Here is a 20,137-nt window from a genome sequence, read left to right on the forward strand (position 1 = left end):
CAAAGAAACCATAGTTCATCCATGAAAGAAAATGGAGAAGAAATTCACATCGTGGTTTATGATAATTTCTGTTTTTCTTGTCTTTTTAATCTGTTAATTGATTGATGAATTCACTCGTTGAGTCAGTTGGATTAAAGAGAGATAAGATGGTAAGCATTTGATCTTAACCATAAAATGAGAGCATGGAAAAGGCCTTCACCCGACGCCTGTAGGATCTCTTCAGTCTTCCCCCCTCCCCAGGCGTACAAACAAAAGCCAATGCCAAAAATTAAATGGGAAAATTGAATTGCACCGCAGGTGCCTGGCGTTGGGGGAATTAACACCTGTAGTCCATTGTTTGAGTCGTCGGCTGTATACAGTGGAATTTTTTTTGGAAATTATCTCGCTACCCCTGAGTTATACCTTTATTTTAATGTAGCCCCACTAAGTACTTAAATATCAAAACAAATCCAAAAACTCCTGGGATTAACATATAGTGTTGTTAAGTGATGATGTCAACAGGTAATACCTCCTTCAGTCCTCCCTCTTCTTCAATCAAACGAAAAAGTCTTACCATTTGCAACCGCCGTTATTGGAAGAATTAATCATTATATTTACTTATTTGTTCAATCATTGCAATATGGATTCAGAAAAAAAGGAAGAGTTGCTTCTCTTGTTTTAATTGGAAAGGTATAATAGTCTTTTAAGACTAATATTACCTACTGACATCACCATTTAACAGCACTATATGTTAACCCATTAGATTTTGGGTTCGTTTTGATATTTGGGTATTTAGTGAAGTTACATTAAAATAAGGGTGTAACAGGATAGTGGTGATAATTTTCATTTTTTTCTGTTTGTTGTGTTTGTTTTTAACCATTGATTTTGTAATCTGACATTTCTATGTAAACAAATCCCTTGTCGGGTCATTGGTTAGGCCCGGAACATGCTCGATTGGCTTTTCAACTCAGGATTTCTTGGGGGTTTTCAAAGGGCTTTGCACCCAAACCCTTAGGTACTAAAACCATACCCTTGTGACACTAAAATCTACCACACAAAACATGATTAGGAACTTGAAGCACACAAGGAAGCTTCATATAATTTTACAAATAAGAATCTCACCTTCTTTGTCTTTAATATCAAACCCTAACCAAAAACCATGCACTCCTTTATGTTTCTTTTGGATCCGATGCTACAATGAGACATAATAAGAACACATCTCCTAACACCTAGGTTGAAAACCAAACCATTCCCAATGTGATTTTTACTTATAAAACTCCTCCTTCCACTTGAATCGGTTGAAGGTGTGTGGCTTGAATCACTCACCAAGGTAGTAAACTACTATTTCCCTCTTAAATCCAGTTCCAAAATCTTAATTCCTTCACCTTGCTAGGTTATTTCTCCCTTTCCTCTCTTATTTTCTCCTTTCTCTAAATGAAATGTTGGGTAAATCTCAACTTAACCCCAACTCCAACCTATATATAACCCTCCTATTGAATCATGTTGAATCAATCCATGACTTAATGTGAACCTAACTCAAATCCCTTATATGTATCTCTCAATCAGATTATGTTGGACCCATTTGATTAAACCCACAAATTACATTCTATCCTTAACCTTGGGACTTTTAATTAAATAATTATTTATAAAATGCATATGCATCTATGTTAAATATTATACTTAATAGGACTTATATAATATTTTACTATTCCACACATTCTTACAACAATTTTATTCCATGGAGCATGCTTAGAATTTATGACATTGCCCTTATTAATTAGCTAGATTATTATATTAACAGTATTATAGTCAATAAGCCACAAATTGTCTAAATAGCTATAATATCATTAAAATCCAAAAGTTAAAGATTGGGGTATCACACATTTCATCCAAAAAACCCCAACACTACGCCTCAGCCTCCCCTCGACCCAGCCATCGCAACCCTCATTCAGTCATTCCTCTCCCTTTCCCTACTTTCTCCCTTTGCGCGAACTATGAATTTCTCCCAACCCATTTGCAAGCCCCCTCCCCCCCCCCCCCCTTTTTTTTTTTTTCATTTTCCGCATCTAAAATCACCTTGCAATGTCTTGACTCTGGAATCTTCGCATCCCATCCAACCAAACAAGGTGGGGTGAATACTACAGTACTATTATTACACTTTCTCATTCTTATCTTTTACCCCACTACTCTATGGGACCTAGATGTCATGTTACCAACTCTCTTCTAAACAAATGGGGCCTAACTTAAACTTTGGAAGACAATGCACACTAAAAAAAAATGTTGCATATTCTAAAACCTACAAAGGTGTTATTCAAAGAATCCATTCCTTGTTTACTTAAAGTTGGGATCTACAATGGATCTTATTTATTTTTGTTCAATTTCTAAGGGAAGTAATGGGTTATCTATCTCTGTCTCTCTCTCCCACCCCATCTTCTTCTTTTCGATGCGGATCAATAGATGATTATATCCATCCATGGGTTAGAGCTATTATTCATTCATGGGTCTGGGTTTCCTTCGACACTAGAGTACTAAAGCTATTAGTCATTCATGGGTTTGGGTTTCCTCCGATACTATAGTATTAATTCTGACAATTGGATGATCACACTTGATTAGTATGGGGTTTCTATTCCCATTACTTATGTACCAATTTTGATCCCTCTCTTATCTGGTAACCGACATTTGCAGACTAACAAGATAATCAATATGTTATAGCCTTGGCCCTCATCTATGCATGATCAATTAAGCTTCAATCGAGCCTACTCACAACTAGACAGAGCCTTAAATTAGTGTTCGGCCAGTTGCTCTAGCTAATCCACTACATGTGCGATCCAATTGACTTCCTATTTAGTAGGGATGTAAACGGATATTCTAAATTCCAAATTCAATTCACATCCTTATTCGTTTAGGGGTATTTGTATTTAGGGGTATTCGAATTTGAACTTGAATAATCCAAATTTTTTTCTTATCCGATCCGAGTAGATATCCAACTAATAATAAAAAGTAATTAGCCAGTGATCTTGAAGGTTTATGAAGATTCAACAAGTTCTAAAAAAGGTTGAAATGAGAATCATGAGATCAAGACAATTGAGAGACATGGATTGAGAGTGAATTGTATTCACCGCTGGAAGAAGGTCCAAATTATAAAAGTCAGGGATGTAAATTTGTTTAGGGATATCCATATCTAGGTAGAAAATATCTGTAGCCAAGTAGGAAATATCTGGATCTGATCATATCTGATTTGTATTTCATCCGTTTACATATTTAGTTATAATTTGTTTTTTTGGTAAGTGTTTAGTTGTACTTGAGAGTGAGGGTGGACCTTGGGTGCAACGGTAAGGCTGCTCCATTCGTGACCAAGTGGTCACGGGTTTGAGTATTTGGAAATAGGCTTTTCGCGAAACGGGGGTAAGACTGGTACATTATGACTCTCTCTAGACCCCGCAGTGGAAGAAGCATTGTGCATTGGGTATGCCCCCCATTCTTTTTTAATTGTACTTGAGAGCATAGTTGGAAAACCATGTTTTTTTTTAAGTGAATCGACTTTATGATTTAAAAAAAAAAAAAAAAATTGTCAATTTTGTCATGACTTAGGTAAAAATACTGAGTCTTATTTGACTTTGACGATTTATGGCCCACTCACATCATCTTTTACCCTGTCTAGTCGACATGACTCTTGATCAAGTTTTTCAAATTTTTGATTCAACTTGATTGACTCACTCTAGTCAAAACCCGGTTTTCCAATTATGCTTGGGAGTGAAAAAAATAGATTATGTTAGTTATATGTGTTTGAATAAAAGGACTCCTCTTCCTTCCGCGTATGGTTGTGTATAGTTCTTACGTGGGACGTATATGGAACCGGACCCCGTAGTAAAGTAGCGCCCAAGATCCTCGTGCCTCCTTACCCAAAAAAAATATCCTCGTCCCTCGAAGTGGGACCGACAATAATGGGGCACGCCTAGACAGAGCCTAACAACTTAAAATCACAAGTGGACTTGGAGTTTGGACTCCAGTAAGCTCTTTGCACCGCTTCGTCCTTCCCGTCCTTCCCGTACGGACTAATACCGACAACGACTTCCCTGCTTTTGGCTCCTATTATCTTATTTTTCTTTTATTTTTACAAAGGGAATCGAAAAAATATTAGTACTTCTGCTTTGAAATTCCAGTGCAGTTCCCTTATTAGGACTTCACGCTTTAGGCGTTGCAGTTGCAGAGGGAGAGAGAGAGAGAGAGAGAGAGAGAGAGAGAGAGGGTTCCCCATTAATATCTTTGCTGTTCAACCATGGCTTCGTCTACAGAGCTTAATCCTCTGAAGCGAAGTTTCGAACAACTCACAGAGTCGGAGTCAAAGATGTCGCCTGGTGATGAATGTGAAGTTACAGAAGCGAATGGACTGATTCCGAAGGAATTCAATGCAAGGAGGTTGGCCTTTGCACTTTTTCCTTTCATTCTTTGCATGCTTTAACTTTTTATTGTACATCATTATGTACCCCTTTTTTTTTCTTTTTCCTTTTGGGTATTTTGCAGTTACCAAAAAAAGGTTTTCCAAGTCGCTCTTCGGAAAAATACGATCGCTATGTTGGAAACTGGTGCAGGGAAAACAATGATCGCTGTGATGCTCATAAAAGAAATAGGGCAAGCAATGAAGATGAATGCAGAAAAAAAGTTGATTATATTTCTGGCACCAACTGTTCATCTTGTGAATCAGGTGCATGAGAATAATCTTTAGTACCTGCAGTGTTTATTTTTCCGTGATGTGGTGTATTGCTATCTAATTCACGATATTTGCCTTCTCTAGTGCTTTTCCTTCTTCAAGTAGACTAAAATTTCCCTTGCGTTTAACACTGTGTTTCTTATGATGTATGTTGTATTTGAAACATGGTTGGCTCCACATGCAGCAATTTGAAGTCATTAAGATTCATACGAATCTCAAAGTGGAAGAGTATTATGGCGCTAAAAAAATTGATGAATGGAGTGCTGAAAGTTGGGAGAAAGAAATAAGAGATCAAGATGTAAGCTTTGCTGTTGGAAAAGTTTATATTGTTTACGGATAGTAGTTCATATGTCTATGTATGCTGTAACTTGCATGTTTCTCTTTCACCGCAGGGGGCTAACCAAGGGGAAAATTATTCCCAGTTCTCCACCAGTAATATCTCATTTCTATTTAACAACTGATCCTCTAATTTTCACGTTCTTCAAATCCTTGCTTTTGGGTTTCCTTTTGTTTCTTGGAAACTGTCTTTCTTTAGTACATTTTCCATTTTAGTTAGTTTAGAGAATGAGTTTGGAGGAAAACAAAGGAAACCCTTCACCTATGATATTAGGTTTTGGAAGTATTCGTGTAACTGTTTGCCATTACCCTTGTATTAAATTTGTAAGTAACAAACAAGAAACAAAATACATATTACTTGGATGATGGCGATGCTTTATGAGTTTTATTTGGTTTATTTTGGAATAAATGAGAGAGAATGGATCTGGGTGGTCATGTACTTTGCCAGTAAATCTTGTTGTGACACAGTGGGCAAGCTTGCATTTGGAGCCGCCATCTATCACATCTGCTAGGAGCGAAACCTTAGATGATGGACCTCTAAGTCCAGATCCTTCTAGCAGACTTGGGATTACATTTTATTTGATGTCAGAACCAAGCTAGCTGTTGCCCCCTCCCAGTGCACCGACGCCCCTAGAAATAAGCTGATTATTGATTCTTGGGGTCTTCCCCCTCTCTTTTATAGGCCCTTGCCTCCTCCTTGTAAAGGCAGGGCCTTGTATGTTGTATTGCTTGTTCTTCTTTCCCCATTCTTGGGGAGCCCCATTTATTTCTCTTCTTTTGTTAATGATTTTTTTTTTCACCCAATAAAAAAAAAAAAAATTAAAAAAAATAAGGAAAAAAGTCCAAGTAGGATCATGCAAGAAATGATTGTCTTGTTTCTTCACCCCCTCCTTCCAGATCTGAACCTATTAGTTCCAAAAATGTGTGTTTGTATTAGCGATGGATTTTGTTAATGTCTACTGAGAGTTCTTCACTTTACCTCCATTCTGCAGGTAATGGTTATGACACCCCAAATTTTATTGGATGCTTTGAGGAAGGCATTCATGACTATAGAAATGGTATGCTTAATGATATTTGATGAAAGCCATCGTGCTATAGGAAATCATCCATATACAAAAATAATGAAGGTAAAAGCTTGATTAGAGCTTCATTTTTTTTCCCTCTATTATATATATTATGTTATGTTAATTGGTAACCCCCTCCCTCCATTCTCCTTTGAATTACAATTAAACATATTAATGATTTTACTTTGTTTTGGTACAGGAATTTTATCACAAATCTGGAAACAAGCCAAAAATCTTTGGAATGACCGCATCCCCTGTAGTTAGAAAAGGTAATATTCTTTTAAAGAATTATTGGATTTTATTTTAGTTATTCTTCTGTTAGTGTAGCAGATCTGCCTATGAAAATGCAATATTGAAATTTCTTGTGTACATATTTGCTCAATTTTTTTTTGTTCACATCTTGGATATATTTTCATCTATACCAAGTGAAGATATTAAATTTGATCCTAGGGGCCTTTATAAAAAGCTATGAAGTTAATGTGAAATGTCGTCATCAATGGTTTCATTGAGCATGGTCTAATCTCCGACAGATGTTAGCGCCACTCCCTCCACCCCCTACCATCCCCACCACTACCACCACTTAACCCTCCCTTGCCTCCACCATCTCTGCCCCCTCCTCTTCATACACCATTACCACCGCTCCCTCTCCATCTGCCACCCCAGCTCCTGCAAATAACTGGGTCAACCACCTCTTCCACTGAGAACTAACCTCCTCTGAAACTTCCCTTCATTTTGTTAAACCGTCCTCCGACAGCGCTCTTTTCGTCCACTGCCCCAACAACCTGCTAGCTCCCAAAATCTCCAAATGGAAAGACTGTCTCGTGGGCCATTTCCTTGGGGCCAGACCCTCTTTCAACGTTGTCAAAGCCTTCCATCACTTGGAGCTTTGGACCTCTTTCTCCTTGATAATCGAGTCTTCATCTTTAAATTTTACTCCGCTGATGTCAAAGATCGAGCCCTTGCTGGCGCATCTTGGATGGTTGGTTCCAAACTGATCTTCCTTCACCAATGGACTCCCTTCATCCAGCTCCACAAGGTCGACCTCAGCACTATTCCCTTGTGGATCACTCTCCTTGGTCTTCCTTTGCACTACTGGAGCCAAGAGTGCCTTAGCCGTCTTGGCTCGGTCATTGGTGTCCCGCTCTATTCAGACGACCGCACCTCCAAGATGATCAGGCTCTCCTACGCCCGTATCTACGTCGACATCTCTGTTGATTGCACTGCTCCCTCCTCCATTACTATTGTTGAGGACGATGGCTTCAGTATGGAACAGCCTGTGAAATATGACTGCTTGCCTCCTCATTGCATCCATTGTAAGGTTTTCGGTCACCACTCAAAGACCTGTTCTGGGAAAGCCCCTGCAGTCTTTGTTTCGCCTGAAGATGTCCCTGCTGCTCCAATCGTCGACACATCCACTTCTGAAGACCTTGCACCTCCGCCGCAATCTCTTCCTGACGACTTCTCTTCTCGGGGACGATCTTCCTCTCACCGCCGTCCCAATCACCGACGTACTGAAGCTCTGCCACCTTCTGGCCCTCGCTCTAGAAAGGAAGCACAGACGTCTGCTTGCTTTGCGACGCCTGCTGTGCCTCTGACCTCCGTGAAGATTATCGCTGCAACTCGTGGAAAGGAAGCTCTGCAGTCTGCTTCCCTGTCCTTTCTGAAGTCCGGCAACCTTTCTGGTCTGGCTGAAGCGAGCTCTCCAACAACTCTCGTTAGCTCCCTTGCTGTCCCGATTTCCCCTTTGGTGACTCATAAGCCTATAATGCGGAGTTTCTTGGACCAAGAGGACTCCAATACTGATCGCAGAAGATCTTTGTCAAGACCTGTCTCCATCGCTGCCTCGTTGAACCTTGCTTTACCCCTTCTTGCTTCCTCTGTCGCTGACGATGGTGCTGCCTCCGAAGCTTTGGTCAAAGTTGCCCTCTTTGGAGAAGAAAGACTGCCTCCTGTGCTTTCGTATGGTTTGCCTTCCCCCCCCCCCCCCCCTCAACCCTCTCCCCCTTTTGCAGTACCCCTCCTTTTCCACTTTTTCCCTATTCCCAATTACCCCTTGCTCCCTAACCCATCTCCTTACACCTCTCCTGGTCCCACTACCTTTTCACCATCCACGTGTCCTCTCAATTTGCCTTACAGCTCCTCCACCTTTTCACAACTTAAACCCTCATCCCCTTTAATCCCCTTCAGGGCCACCCCCTCTCAAGCCCACAAATCCCCTTCCACTTCCCTATCTCCTAGGCCCATTTGTTCCATAGTCCATAAAACCTTCTCTAACCCCATACCCCTTAAGCCCACCCACTCCAACCTGCTTTCCACCTTCCCCTCTCAACCGAACCTTCCTCCCCCCATCAAATCATACTTCTCTTACAACCTTCCTATCATTACCCCCCAGCCCACCTCTACCAAGCCCATCTCCCAAATCCCCCCTCTCGGCCTCTCCTAACCAGATCCATCTCAGATTCTCTCATCCTAACCCCTCCTGTGGACCCCCCTCTTGCTCCCCTCGACATCCCAGAGCCTTTGCCTTTATTCGCTGTGCGCCCCCCGCCTCTTGGTCTTACAAGACCTTCCCCTCCCTGGCGCCCCTTTGTTCGCAATCCGGCTATTGTCTTCTCCCATCGACGCTACCGGAGTGTCCCTCCTAGGACTTCCCTGCCCTCTACCCTTTAGTCATGTCCGCTGGTTTCATTTGGAATGTTAGGGGTCTCAATTCCCTAGCAAAGCACCATGAAATTAGATCGTTCATCAACTCCTCTCACTCCTTTTGCGCTCTACTTGAGACCAGCGTCCTCCATGAGAATGCCTCCCGTATTGCTGCATCCATTGCTCCTTCTTGGTCCTTGCTCTCCAACTATAACCATTCACCAAATGGCCGTATTTGGGTACTCTAGAATCCCTCCAAAATTCACATTTCCATTTCTCATTCCACTTCCCAAGTCCTTCATCTTCATCTCTCTTTCTCGAACTCCCCCTCTTCCCTCTTCCTCACTATGGACTATGCCCACAATTTGGCAGCCGACCGTTTAGCCCTTTGGAATGATCTCTCCCTCCTCAAACCTGGGACGAATTCCCTTCCTTGGGGTGTGGGCGGTGACTTCAATGTTATCAGATTCCAATTTGAAAAATTTGGAGGTCGTCCCATTGACCTTCCTTCTGTCAACTCCTTCAATGATTGTATTGAAGATTTCGGTCTCGAAGACCTTCGGTGGTCTGGATCTCCTCTTACTTGGCATAATAGACAGGTTGGCCTCGATCGTGTTGCTTGCAAGCTTGATCGCCTCCTCATCAACAATACTTGGCTCTCCACCTTTCCCCATTCCCATGCTAATTTCCATCCCCAAGGCTTATCAGATCACAGTCCTTGTCATCTCCTCATCCAACCCTATACATCTTTTGGCCCTAAGCCTTTCAAATTCTTTGACATGTGGACCTCCCATGTTAAATTCCTTCCCACCTTCCTCCAAGCTTGGCGCCCGCCTGTCCATTATCCCTCCCTCCCCCTCCTTGCCTTTGCCTCTAAGCTCTGTCGTACCAAATCGGCTCTCAAGCGTTGGAATCTCTCCACTTTTGGCAACATTCCTTCCCGTCTTTCCTCCTGCTATTTTGATTTAGCCTGTGTCCAATCTTCCCTCCAGGATCTTGCTTTGGAGGAGAAAAAGTTCTATGAGGAGCTCTCCTCTCTCTCCCTCCTCGAAAAAAGCTTCCTGCGCCAAAAATCCAGAATAAAATGGCTAGAGTTGGGAGACTCTAACACTGCCTTCTTCCATCGTTCCTTGCGTGCCTGGCTTAACTCTAACTCCCTCACCCAATTCATCACTATGGACGGGACTCCTATCTCCTCTGTCTCTGGGATCAAGGCCGAAGCTGCCTCCTTCTCATCCCTTTCCAACCCCCCTCCCCACCCCGCCTCCACCCTCCCCTCGAATCTCATCAACAAATTTGTCCCCCCTCCTCTAACTGACTTCCTTCTGTCTATCCCCTCGGATGATGAGATCTCTAAAGCCATTCTCTCTCATAAATCCAACAAAGCTTCTGGTCCCGATGGTTTCAGTATGGGTTTCTTCCTCGGTTGCTGGGATTCGATTAAAGGAGAACTCTTTAACTCTATCCGTAGCTTCTTCTTCAAACCCAGTCAACTTGCCCAGATCAACCAAACCTTCCTCTGTCTCATTCCTAAAATGGATGGAGCCTCCTCCTTGTCTGACTTCAGACCCATCTCGCTCTGCAATCTTCTCTACAAGTTCATTTCAAAGATTCTTGCCAACAGGATCCAGCGAGTCATCCCTGATCTGGTCAGCCCCAATCAATCCGCCTTCATCTCTGGTCGTAGCATTGCGGATAATATTATCCTTTGCTCGGAGATTGTGCGTGGCTTTGACCGTAAATCCCATTCCCCAGCTGCTCTCATGAAGATCGACCTGCACAAAGCGTTCGATTCCCTTCGTTGGGACTTCAGCTGCAACGTGCTCACCCAAATGGGTTTCCCTAATGCTTTTGTACGATGGATTTATGCCTGCATCTCCTCCCCCTCCTACTCCGTTCTTGTTAACGGCTCCCCTGCTGGGTATTTCAACTCCAAAGTTGGTATCCGCCAAGGCTGCCCTCTCTCCCCCTTTCTCTTCTCCCTTGCCTTAGAAGTCCTCTCTAGGAGCCTTCAATCCAAAACTGATCTCCACCTCATTTCCCCCATTCCCAAATGCAAGCACATCAACCTCACCCACCTGGCCTTTGCTGATGATTTGATGATCTTCTCAAAGGCCTCCCCCTCCTCTATTTCTGCCATCATGTGCTCCCTCCGCCTCTTTGAAGACCTCTCCGGTCTTCACATCAACCTCCTCAAATCCAAAATGTTCCTTGCGTGGGTCTCTGAGTCAGATAAAAACACCCTCCAGCGTCTCACTGGCTTCTCTATTGGCTTCTCTATTGGCTCCCTCCCTGTCAAATACCTTGGCCTGCCTCTCATCCCTGCCAGGCTTTCCAGCCATCATTGCACCCCCATGCTTGATAATATCCGCAAGCGCCTCCAGCTTTGGAAGGGCAAACTCTTATCCTATGCGGGTAGGCTTGAATGCATTAGATTGGTTCTCCAATCTTCTTACACTTACTGCTGTGGCATCTTCGACATTCCTAAAGCCACCATCAAAGCCATGGAGAACCTCTTCTGTGCTTTCCTTTGGAAAAGGAAAGAAACCTCCAAATTCCTGCCTCCAATTAGCTGGAAATCCGTCTGTCTCCCTAAGGCAGAAAGAGAGACCCATCTGGGTCAACTGGGTCTACTCTCATCGCCTCAAGAATGATTCGTTCCGATCCGCCCTGATTCGTCTTGGGTTTGGCATAAGATCCTCCTTCTTCGGCCTCTTGCGTTTAGAGCCACCTCGACTGCCATTGTCAACGGCGGCTCTACCTCTCTTTGGCTTGACCCATGGCACCCCTTAGGCATCCTTTACAATGTCTTTGGAGCTAGAACAGTCTATTCCTCGGGCATCCCCAAATCTGCCCCCTTGTCCTCCATCATCTCTCTTGGTTCCGGGACCCCTCCTCCCCTCCCCATCGTCCTATCCCAGATTTGGCCTACCCTTCCTACCCTCCACCTCTCCCCTACTACTCTTGTGGATAAAGCTATTTGGCTCCCCTCCCCCTCTGGCTGCTTTACCACTAGATCAGCTTGGAATTTTGTCCGTAACCCCAACACCCCCGTTCCCTGGCACAACCTAGTCTGGTTCAAAGGCTCCATCCCTCGCCATAGCCTCACAGCCTGGAGATTGCTTAACCTTTGCCTTCCAACCCAAGCCTTTCTCCTACATCGCAACATCCCCGCCCATCCCTTTTGCACCTTTTGCTGGAATGGTTTTGAGGATACTGCCCATCTCTTCTTTGCATGCCCTTTTTCTTCAACCATTTGGAAAAAAGCCCTCTCAACCATCTGGTACCGCAGCAGGAGACATCTCCCATTTGATAGAGAATGTATTTGGTTGTCCAAGGCCTTCAAAGGCAGCACCATCTGTGACACTATTGGCAAGCTTGTTTTTGGCTCTATTGTGCATCACATCTGGATGGAGAGGAATCTTAGGAGATGGACTTCCAAATCTAAATCCTTTGACTTGATTTGGAAAGACATCTCCTTCGAAGTTTCCTCCAAGATCAGTACTATCCCTCATCGTTCTTTCATGGATTCCCCAAGGAACAGGCACATTGTTGTTACTTGGGGTTTTGATAGCAGTCTTTTACAGTCCCCTTCCATTTTAAGGAGGACTTGATTTTGGTCCCTCCCCCCCTTTTGGTCCCCCTTCTCTCTCTCCCCTCTCCTCGTACATTCCCCCTCCCCCCCCCCCCCCCCACTTTTTTCCTTCCTGCCCCCTCCTGGGGTTTGGTAATATATACTTATTCACCAAAAAAAAAAAGCTATCAAGTTTAATGGAGTTGGTTGTGGAAAGTTGGACAATAACTGTAGTTTGTGGACTTCTTTTGGAAACCCTTTCTATAGCTTCAAACCTTGGGACGTAAGCAAATAAACTTCTTATATATATATATATATGTTGAAGTACTGTTCATGTGACACTGTTCACATGAACAGTGATTTGGTTGATATGTGTATCTTCTATTTTCCTAGTCCTAGTTGGAGTCCTAGTTTCTAATTATGTCAAGTCCTAATTCTACTGTGAGTTGTTAGTCTTAGTTTCAGTTTGAGTTGTTAGTTCTAGCTCTTTTTCTATTGTAACTTGGAATCCTATCATGATTAGGAATTCCTAATTTGATTAGGAGTTCCCCTTTCTATTGTAATTTGAGATTATAAATACAAGCATTATGGGGGAGACTGATAAGTTTAACAGTTCTCTCCTTTCCCTCATCTTCCTCTCTTTCTCTCTTCTACCTCCATTCTCGGTTCTGGTTTTCTTCATCTATACCCTCTACATGGTATCAAAGCTGTTGTAACCAGTACCTGATTCTCTCTGTAATAGCCATTTTGAGAGTCGTTTAGGGTTTTTGGTTTGAAGAAAGAAACCCTAGTTCATAGAAGAAGAAGAACTAGGGTTTCGTATACTGATTTCAATGAAGATTCTTGTATGATGAAGCATGTTTTGCTATCAAGGTTTATTTGGGATTTTTTATGGAGTCGATGGAACTGATCCATATTTCTGCTTGTGGTTTCCGCCTGTATGATACCTGCTGCTATGTTTGATTTATTTTCGTCTGGTTTACATCGATTGCTGTCACGATTTGTTGGAGACTATCGTTTGCTTTCGTTGGAAGTTTCTTGGGTTTGTTCGTTTGCATCTATTTTGGACTAGGGTTGACGTTCTCATCTGATGTACTGGAGTTATCAATTGTTGCTGCTGGTTGAAGTTCTCCCTCTTGTAGTTGATCTCATTGGTGCTACTTCTGATCTCAATCGAAGTCTGATGTTTTTGATCGATTAAGTCTGGTTTCTCCTCCTGCTGGTTGAAGAGAGAATCACATATGGTTTCTCCTCTACAACATCATCGAAGCTTGTTCTTCGTCGCTGGCCAGAGCCCAAATCTATTGCTGAGGTTTGTCGGCTATTTGTTGGTATCGATTCGACTCTGCTGGTTTGTGGTCTGGTGTTTTGTGGAGTCCAGAGGTTGAAGACGAGATTTCTACCTCTGGTTATTGCCTCCTTTTTTTTAAAATTTGGTTTCCACTGGTTCCTCTTCTTCCATCGCCAGGAAGAAGATGGGGTGTCGCACGTGTTGTTACCGATGGTTCACTTTCACACGCTGCTGCTTCTTGTGTTGTGGAATCCGTGTGAGACTCTGTTTCTCTTGTTTACCGTGAGATCAACCTGGTTCTTGAATCTGGTATCTTTTTGACGTTGCCTTTCATTGTTTGTCACTTTGTCTTTATCCTTAGATCTTTTTTATTTCCATATTTATCCTCTCCTTTAACTCTAATTCAATCCCTATCCTTTTGTTTCATGTTTCTCCCCTTTCTTTAATTTTAATTCCTCCTCTGTCATTTCTTCTTTGTCTTCTCAAGTAAACCATTGAAGTTCTGATTTATCACAATTTTGCCACTCCCAGGAGAACATGATATATGTACCAAACTGCCATTAACCCCTTGCATTATTGTTTATTGTGTACTTGGGTGGTCCATACCGAATCCAATTGGATATTTTGATCTAGTTCCCACATTGCTTGGGGATTGCATGAAGTAATTACAGAATTGCCATTGGGCTTGTGTTTTTGATGGAGTGATGATTGTGCTTGCCTAGCATTTTACCGTGAGGGGGAGATTATCTGTTACCGTGTGGGGTGTGATTCAAGCTTAGTTTATTGGGTTCTTATTTACCAAGGGCCCCTTGCATAATTCTGGTTATTTACAGAACAGCCATTACTTTTTCATACATTCCCCTATTTGACTACCCAATTGACCCTTGAAAATTCTGGTTTATTACCAGTTTGCCCTTTGGCTTGGATTGTATTTAAAAGTGGATTTCCACCAAATTACAGCCATGCCATCCTTTTTACCAACACCGTTCTCTTTCAATAATTCTAATTCCTTTCATATCCCATACCTTTGGTATTTACCCATAACACCTTTGGAAACTTCTGGTAAATTACAATTTTGCCATTCCTCCCTTTTTAATTACCCATAACACTTTTAGAAAATTCTGGAATATTATGTTTTTGCCCTATCTTTTACATTATCTCTGTTATGTCCACGTGTACTACACTTGAGGGGGGGATTATGTACAATACACCTGCAGACATTGTAGAAGCAGAATTTGCAGGAACACTTGGTGCAAAACATAGAAGATCAGAGTTTTCACCATTGCCAATGGGTATCTACTTTGTTATTGGGTGGAGTTTGCCGTAAGGGGGAGATTGAAGTATTGAAGTATTGAAGATATTTGGTTGTTGCCTATTTGAGGACTTTCAGTTGGGTTGATACAGTTTTTTTATCAGTTGCCTGATTCAATTTGTTTTCGCTGCTTGCTGCTCTAGTTATTTCACTTTAAGATTCTATGCCACTATGACAATCTGAGATTCATCACTGGATAGCTATTGAAGATCGTTGAAAACTGCCTTTTTTGGAAGACATTCCAGTCCCAGTTTGCTGATCATGTCTGTCCAAGTTTTGAAGATCTATTTTTGCAAGTTCTTGACGGTTTATTTGGGAGCTACATTCATATGTCAAGCTGGATTCTGCTACAACTTAGTTTTTTCCCATTTTGTTCAAGTTGGGCATTAGTAGTACCTTGTATGCGCCAACTTGAGGGGGAGTGTTAGCATTATTAAGAGTCTTTTTTTTTTTTTTTTAGTTCAAGCTGGATTTTCTTTCTTTACTTATTTGTATAATCCAGTTTGAGGGGGAGTGTTGAAGTACTGTTCATGTGACACTGTTCACATGAACAGTGATTTGGTTGATATGTGTATCTTCTATTTTCCTAGTCCTAGTTGGAGTCCTAGTTTCTAATTATGTCAAGTCCTAATTCTACTGTGAGTTGTTAGTCTTAGTTTCAGTATGAGTTGTTAGTTCTAGTTCTTTTCCTATTGTAACTTGGTATCCTATCATGATTAGGAATTCTTAATCTGATTAGGAGTTCCCCTTTCTATTGCAATTTGAGATTATAAATACAAACATTATGAGGGAGACTGATAAGTTTAACAGTTATCTCCTCTTCCTCATCTTCTTCTCTTTCTCTCTTCTTCCTCCATTCTCGGTTTTGGTTTTCTTCATCTATACTCTCTAACAATATATTTATATTAAAATAGGTAAGAGTAATTATGCTTCTAATAATTGATAATTTGATATGAAATCTAAATAAATGTTAGCAGATATATTCAGATTTTGAATAAGGTGGATGATAACAAGAACATTGAGATCCTAATTTCAGATTTAGGTGAAAGTATCATAAGAATTAGATTTGACATTGTTTAGTTTCAAAATTAAGAATGGGTTGAGTAATTAAAGAATAGAATGAGGGCTGCCTAGAGTGCTGAAGTTCTTAGGCTTGCAAATTACAGAAAACATTGGATTTGTATTAGACCAGATTGCTTGTGTCGAGGACGGTTAAAATCTTTGTAGCATCGATAATTATCTACATGTATTATCATAGTTGTCAAGGCGGTGGAGGGGTGCCTAAGCCTTTTGCTTAGTTGGGTAGGGGCATACGGGATTAGTTGTTTCAGTTGGTGTTTTTGTTCATAAATTGAACCGGTTCAATTTAAGTGATTTTAGTAGCTTTCTTTTAAGTGTTTAGTTGGGCTGGATTAGGACTCTGTTTTGAGTTTATTTCAATTTCCTAGTCAGTTTAAGTTACCTAATAGGTTAAGGATTGGGTTAGGCCTTTCCTTTTTAGAGTAGGAGTCTATTTTTGAGTCTTTTATATAAGGTTGTAAGGTGGGCAACTATTGAACACGAATTTTGATAATGAAAAAGTCTTTTGTTGCTATTTTCCATTGAAGATTTGTCTTCTGTTTGATCAAGGCTGGTGGGATTGGTGTTTGATCCAATCGACACCTTGCGGTGTGAAGCCTGGGTGGTTCTCTTCAAGTTCTACTTTCTAGTTTCAGTCAAAGATTCAATTTTTATTCAAGTTCCTCCATCAACAAGCTGCTGCCAATAACTGTTTGCAACTACAAGTAAGTTTGGAATCATCCCCGTCCCCAATCTTTTTCTCCTAGTCCTTTACATCCCCAAGGCCTTCTTAATCAAGCAGGGAAAGGTCATAGTGACATGACTATTGAGGACGGGATTGGAACTAAGAAAATATTTAGGGGAATGCTCTTTTCAAAGATGAGAAACTTGAGGATACCCATTCTTCTGCTAATCCTCCAAACCACCCAAAAACCCTAATTTTCCCACCCATCTCCCAAAATTCTTAATAAACCATTTAGTGAACAACACCTTCACATAATTGGATCGAGTATTCTCCTGCCCAATCGGAATACTCGAATCAAGCTGTTTTCCCATTACCCCATTCAAACCACAACATTCCACCTAGGGGTGTCAATGGGCCGGGCTGGGCCGGGCCTGCCCTAAACCCTAGCCCAACCCTAACCTAAACCCAAACCAACCCAACCCTGCCAGGGCCTAAGATTCCCTCAACCCGGTCCGGCCCTGCCAGGATTTTCCCTAGCCCGACCCGACCCGACCCTGATTGACCCTGATTGAGTCGGGCAGGACCGGGTTGGCCCTGATTGACCTTGACCCTGACCCTGACCCTGACCCTGATGGGAATCAAGCAACCCAAGTACCAATTACGAACATAGGATAATGAACAGAGGAGGCAGTTTAACAGATCCACTGTTGTAACACTACACCACACATCACAAACCTTCTAGGGGAGAAGCACAAATATAATCCAGAATTAAATAAAGGGATTATACAATTCAAGAATGCATTGAAGATGAAACTCATGCTTGCAAGTAGTTACCTGCAAAGTAAGAAGTTTGTTTCTAAGAAAGACAATTCGCTGCAAACAGAGCTCATGAAGAAAAGACAATCTTTCAACTAACAGACGGAAAAGTAGAAAATGAAGTGGGTATAACTAAAAACAAATGATCAATTAAAAGGTGTACCGTTGAAGGATCACTGTCACAGAAGGCTTCAAGGACCCAAATTCATATATATCTCTGCAATATCAATAAAGCAACCTAATAGAAATTACATCAAATTCTAACTCCGAAGAAATTCAATCCCCAAAACCAAAAAACATAAACCTCTAGTAGAAATAAATTTAAAATGAACAAAAGCCTACATGTTGTCACAAAATTCAATCTCAAAAGGATAACCAACCAACCAAAACCCAGAGATGGAAGAATAAAATGTGTAAAATGAAACTAAAATTGACCAAAAGAGAAACTGAAAGGGTGGATAGATCTCGAATCCAACAAATACATCGACCGAAGGTATATAAGTACTTACCTCCATCGAAAATGCTCCAGATTGGGGCTACGGACTGGAGGAATCCCCCTTGAATTTCAAGATTGAAATCGCATTCCAGGGAAGGATTGTTCGAGACCCATCTCCAATAGAGACAGGGAAGGTGACAGAAAGAGACAGAACCCTAGATTTTAGATGAGAGGAGAGAGGGGGAAAAAAAAAGCAGAAAAGAAAACAATTATGCAGAAGATCCCTCCTTTTTTTTTCCATCTTTTTGCCGTCCAAAGAAACAAAAACTGCGATGGAAAACACAATGACTGGGAAACGAACTGATTCACTCTCATAGCAAAGCCAGGAAGATGGAAGAAGCAAGAACTTACTCAGCTCGACCGAGGAAGGAGAGAATGACCGAGCAGTTGATAGCTTTAGCCTTCAAAATCAGAGCTTGTTTCATGCCTTCAGCCTCCACTCTCCAGCGGCGCTTACTCCATTAGCATTTAGGATGAAACTGAAAAGGGTAAAGGGATTTAGTCATTTAGGGTTTGGTTTTTTAATTTTTTTCGGTTAGGCTGGTTGGCTGAAGAAGAATAATATTAACTAGAGCAAATTACATGCACCCCTCCTGGTGTTTGAAACAATAACAGAACACCCCCCGTAGTTTTACTTTTACGTATAACCCCCTGATGGCTGACGGTGTTAGTGAGCTGTTAGTTATGAAAGTAAAAAGACATTTTTACCCTTTTATACCTTGAACTAAAATGATAAAATGGAAATACCATTTCTACCCTTTTTACATCCTCAAACCTAAAATCCCCAAATCTTCTTCTTCCTCCTTCTCCTGCAACCCCCACCTGCAATTCAGATTCACACCACCCATCCAAAATTCCTCTCATTTCAACCCTTTTTTACATCCTCAAACCTAAAATCCCCAAATCTTCTTCTTCCTCCTTCTCTTGTAACCCCCACCTGTGATTCAGAGTCACACCACCCATCCAAAATTCCTCTCGTTGCTCTGTAAGAACTTTTCCAGTGTCTGTTCAAATGCACTCTCCGATGACCTCTGTCCCAGAAGCGTCGGCATCTGTTCAGAATCTGGTCAATTCTTCTTCTTCTTCCCTTCAAACCCTCTTTTCCCTTCCTATTTCTTTCTCTCAATTCTAGTCAAATCTTCATCCTTTGGAATAGACATGAAGATTATTATAGGGGTTGAATTTCTCTCAACAACACTAGAATCTGATTTTTGAATTTCTATTTTCAAATCTGGACATTAGCTTTAAACTTAATTTATTTCTGTTTTCCAATTCAGATCTTTCTACTAATTTCAGGAAAAATCAGAATTCCAATCTATCTCTCAATTCTCTCTATTTTGAACCGAATTCTGAATCTCGTTTCAGACTGGTATTCTATTGTTACCGCCAACTCGCTGTCGGTCTCGATTCATTCTCTTTTCTAGTCTGATCATGGCATGTGTCACACTCACTGTTCTATGATTTTGTTTTTAGAATCATATTCTCAGTAGGAGTAGATCATAACTTCAGATCTAACCATCAGATCCAAATCAAATTTCGTGTAATTGACAAGTATCTGGCCTTGTTTGCAATTAGGAAGAATCAGTCTTCTTCTTCCTTCAACAAAACAGAACACGGTAGAGAGGCTGTTCTTGGGAAGGATACTTCTCCTCACCCAAGGCTCCAAATCAGTTAAGGATTTAGGGTTAAGATATCAGCCCCCAAACCTCTTGAATGCAACCAATAGCACATCCAATAATCGACAAAAAAATAAAGAAAATCTCTGAAACTGTTCTAGGCGGAATGAATATAACAGCCTTGAAGATGGATTCAAATCTCACAAGGCCAACTTGGTTCAGGCTCAAATTTTGCAGGCTGGTTCGCTTGATGATTGACGAACACCTTACAAATTTTGCAGGCTGGTCCTCTAAATCCTCCCTTTGTTGCCTCCTTGAAACAAAGGTCCTTGAACCCAATTCCTCCCGCATTGCTCACTCTCTAGCCCCCTCTTGGTCCCTCCTCTCCAATTATTCCCACTCTCCCAACGGCCGTATCTGGATTCTGTGGGATCCCTCTAAATTCCACATCATGGTGTCCTCTGCCTCCCCTCAACTCCTCCACTTGAGCATCTCTGACCATCTGCATAACCACCTCTTCTTTTTCACAATGGTTTATGCCTTCAATCGTCCTTT

The 20,137-nt window shown here is 41.7% G+C and overlaps 1 protein-coding gene across 4 annotated transcripts in view; it reads left to right on the plus strand.

The window, feature by feature from the left end:
* Positions 1-4,163: 4,163 nt before the first annotated feature.
* The window catches only part of LOC122670073 (endoribonuclease Dicer homolog 3a), a 111,628-nt gene continuing 95,654 nt past the window's right edge, over positions 4,164-20,137 (plus strand). For 2 of the 4 annotated variants that reach the window (XM_043867029.1, XM_043867030.1), the window contains exons 1-5: positions 4,167-4,398; positions 4,504-4,684; positions 4,875-4,988; positions 6,019-6,153; positions 6,290-6,359. In XM_043867029.1, coding sequence (XP_043722964.1) covers positions 4,259-4,398; positions 4,504-4,684; positions 4,875-4,988; positions 6,019-6,153; positions 6,290-6,359 — 640 coding nt within the window. In that variant the 5' untranslated portion in view covers positions 4,167-4,258. Of the gene's footprint in view, positions 4,399-4,503; positions 4,685-4,874; positions 4,989-6,018; positions 6,154-6,289; positions 6,360-20,137 lie in introns of all 4 variants that reach the window. The other 2 variants (XM_043867031.1, XM_043867032.1) reach the window with 2 other exon arrangements.

Source organism: Telopea speciosissima, chromosome 7 (genome assembly GCF_018873765.1).
Source record: "Telopea speciosissima isolate NSW1024214 ecotype Mountain lineage chromosome 7, Tspe_v1, whole genome shotgun sequence".
Lineage (NCBI taxonomy): Eukaryota > Viridiplantae > Streptophyta > Magnoliopsida > Proteales > Proteaceae > Telopea > Telopea speciosissima.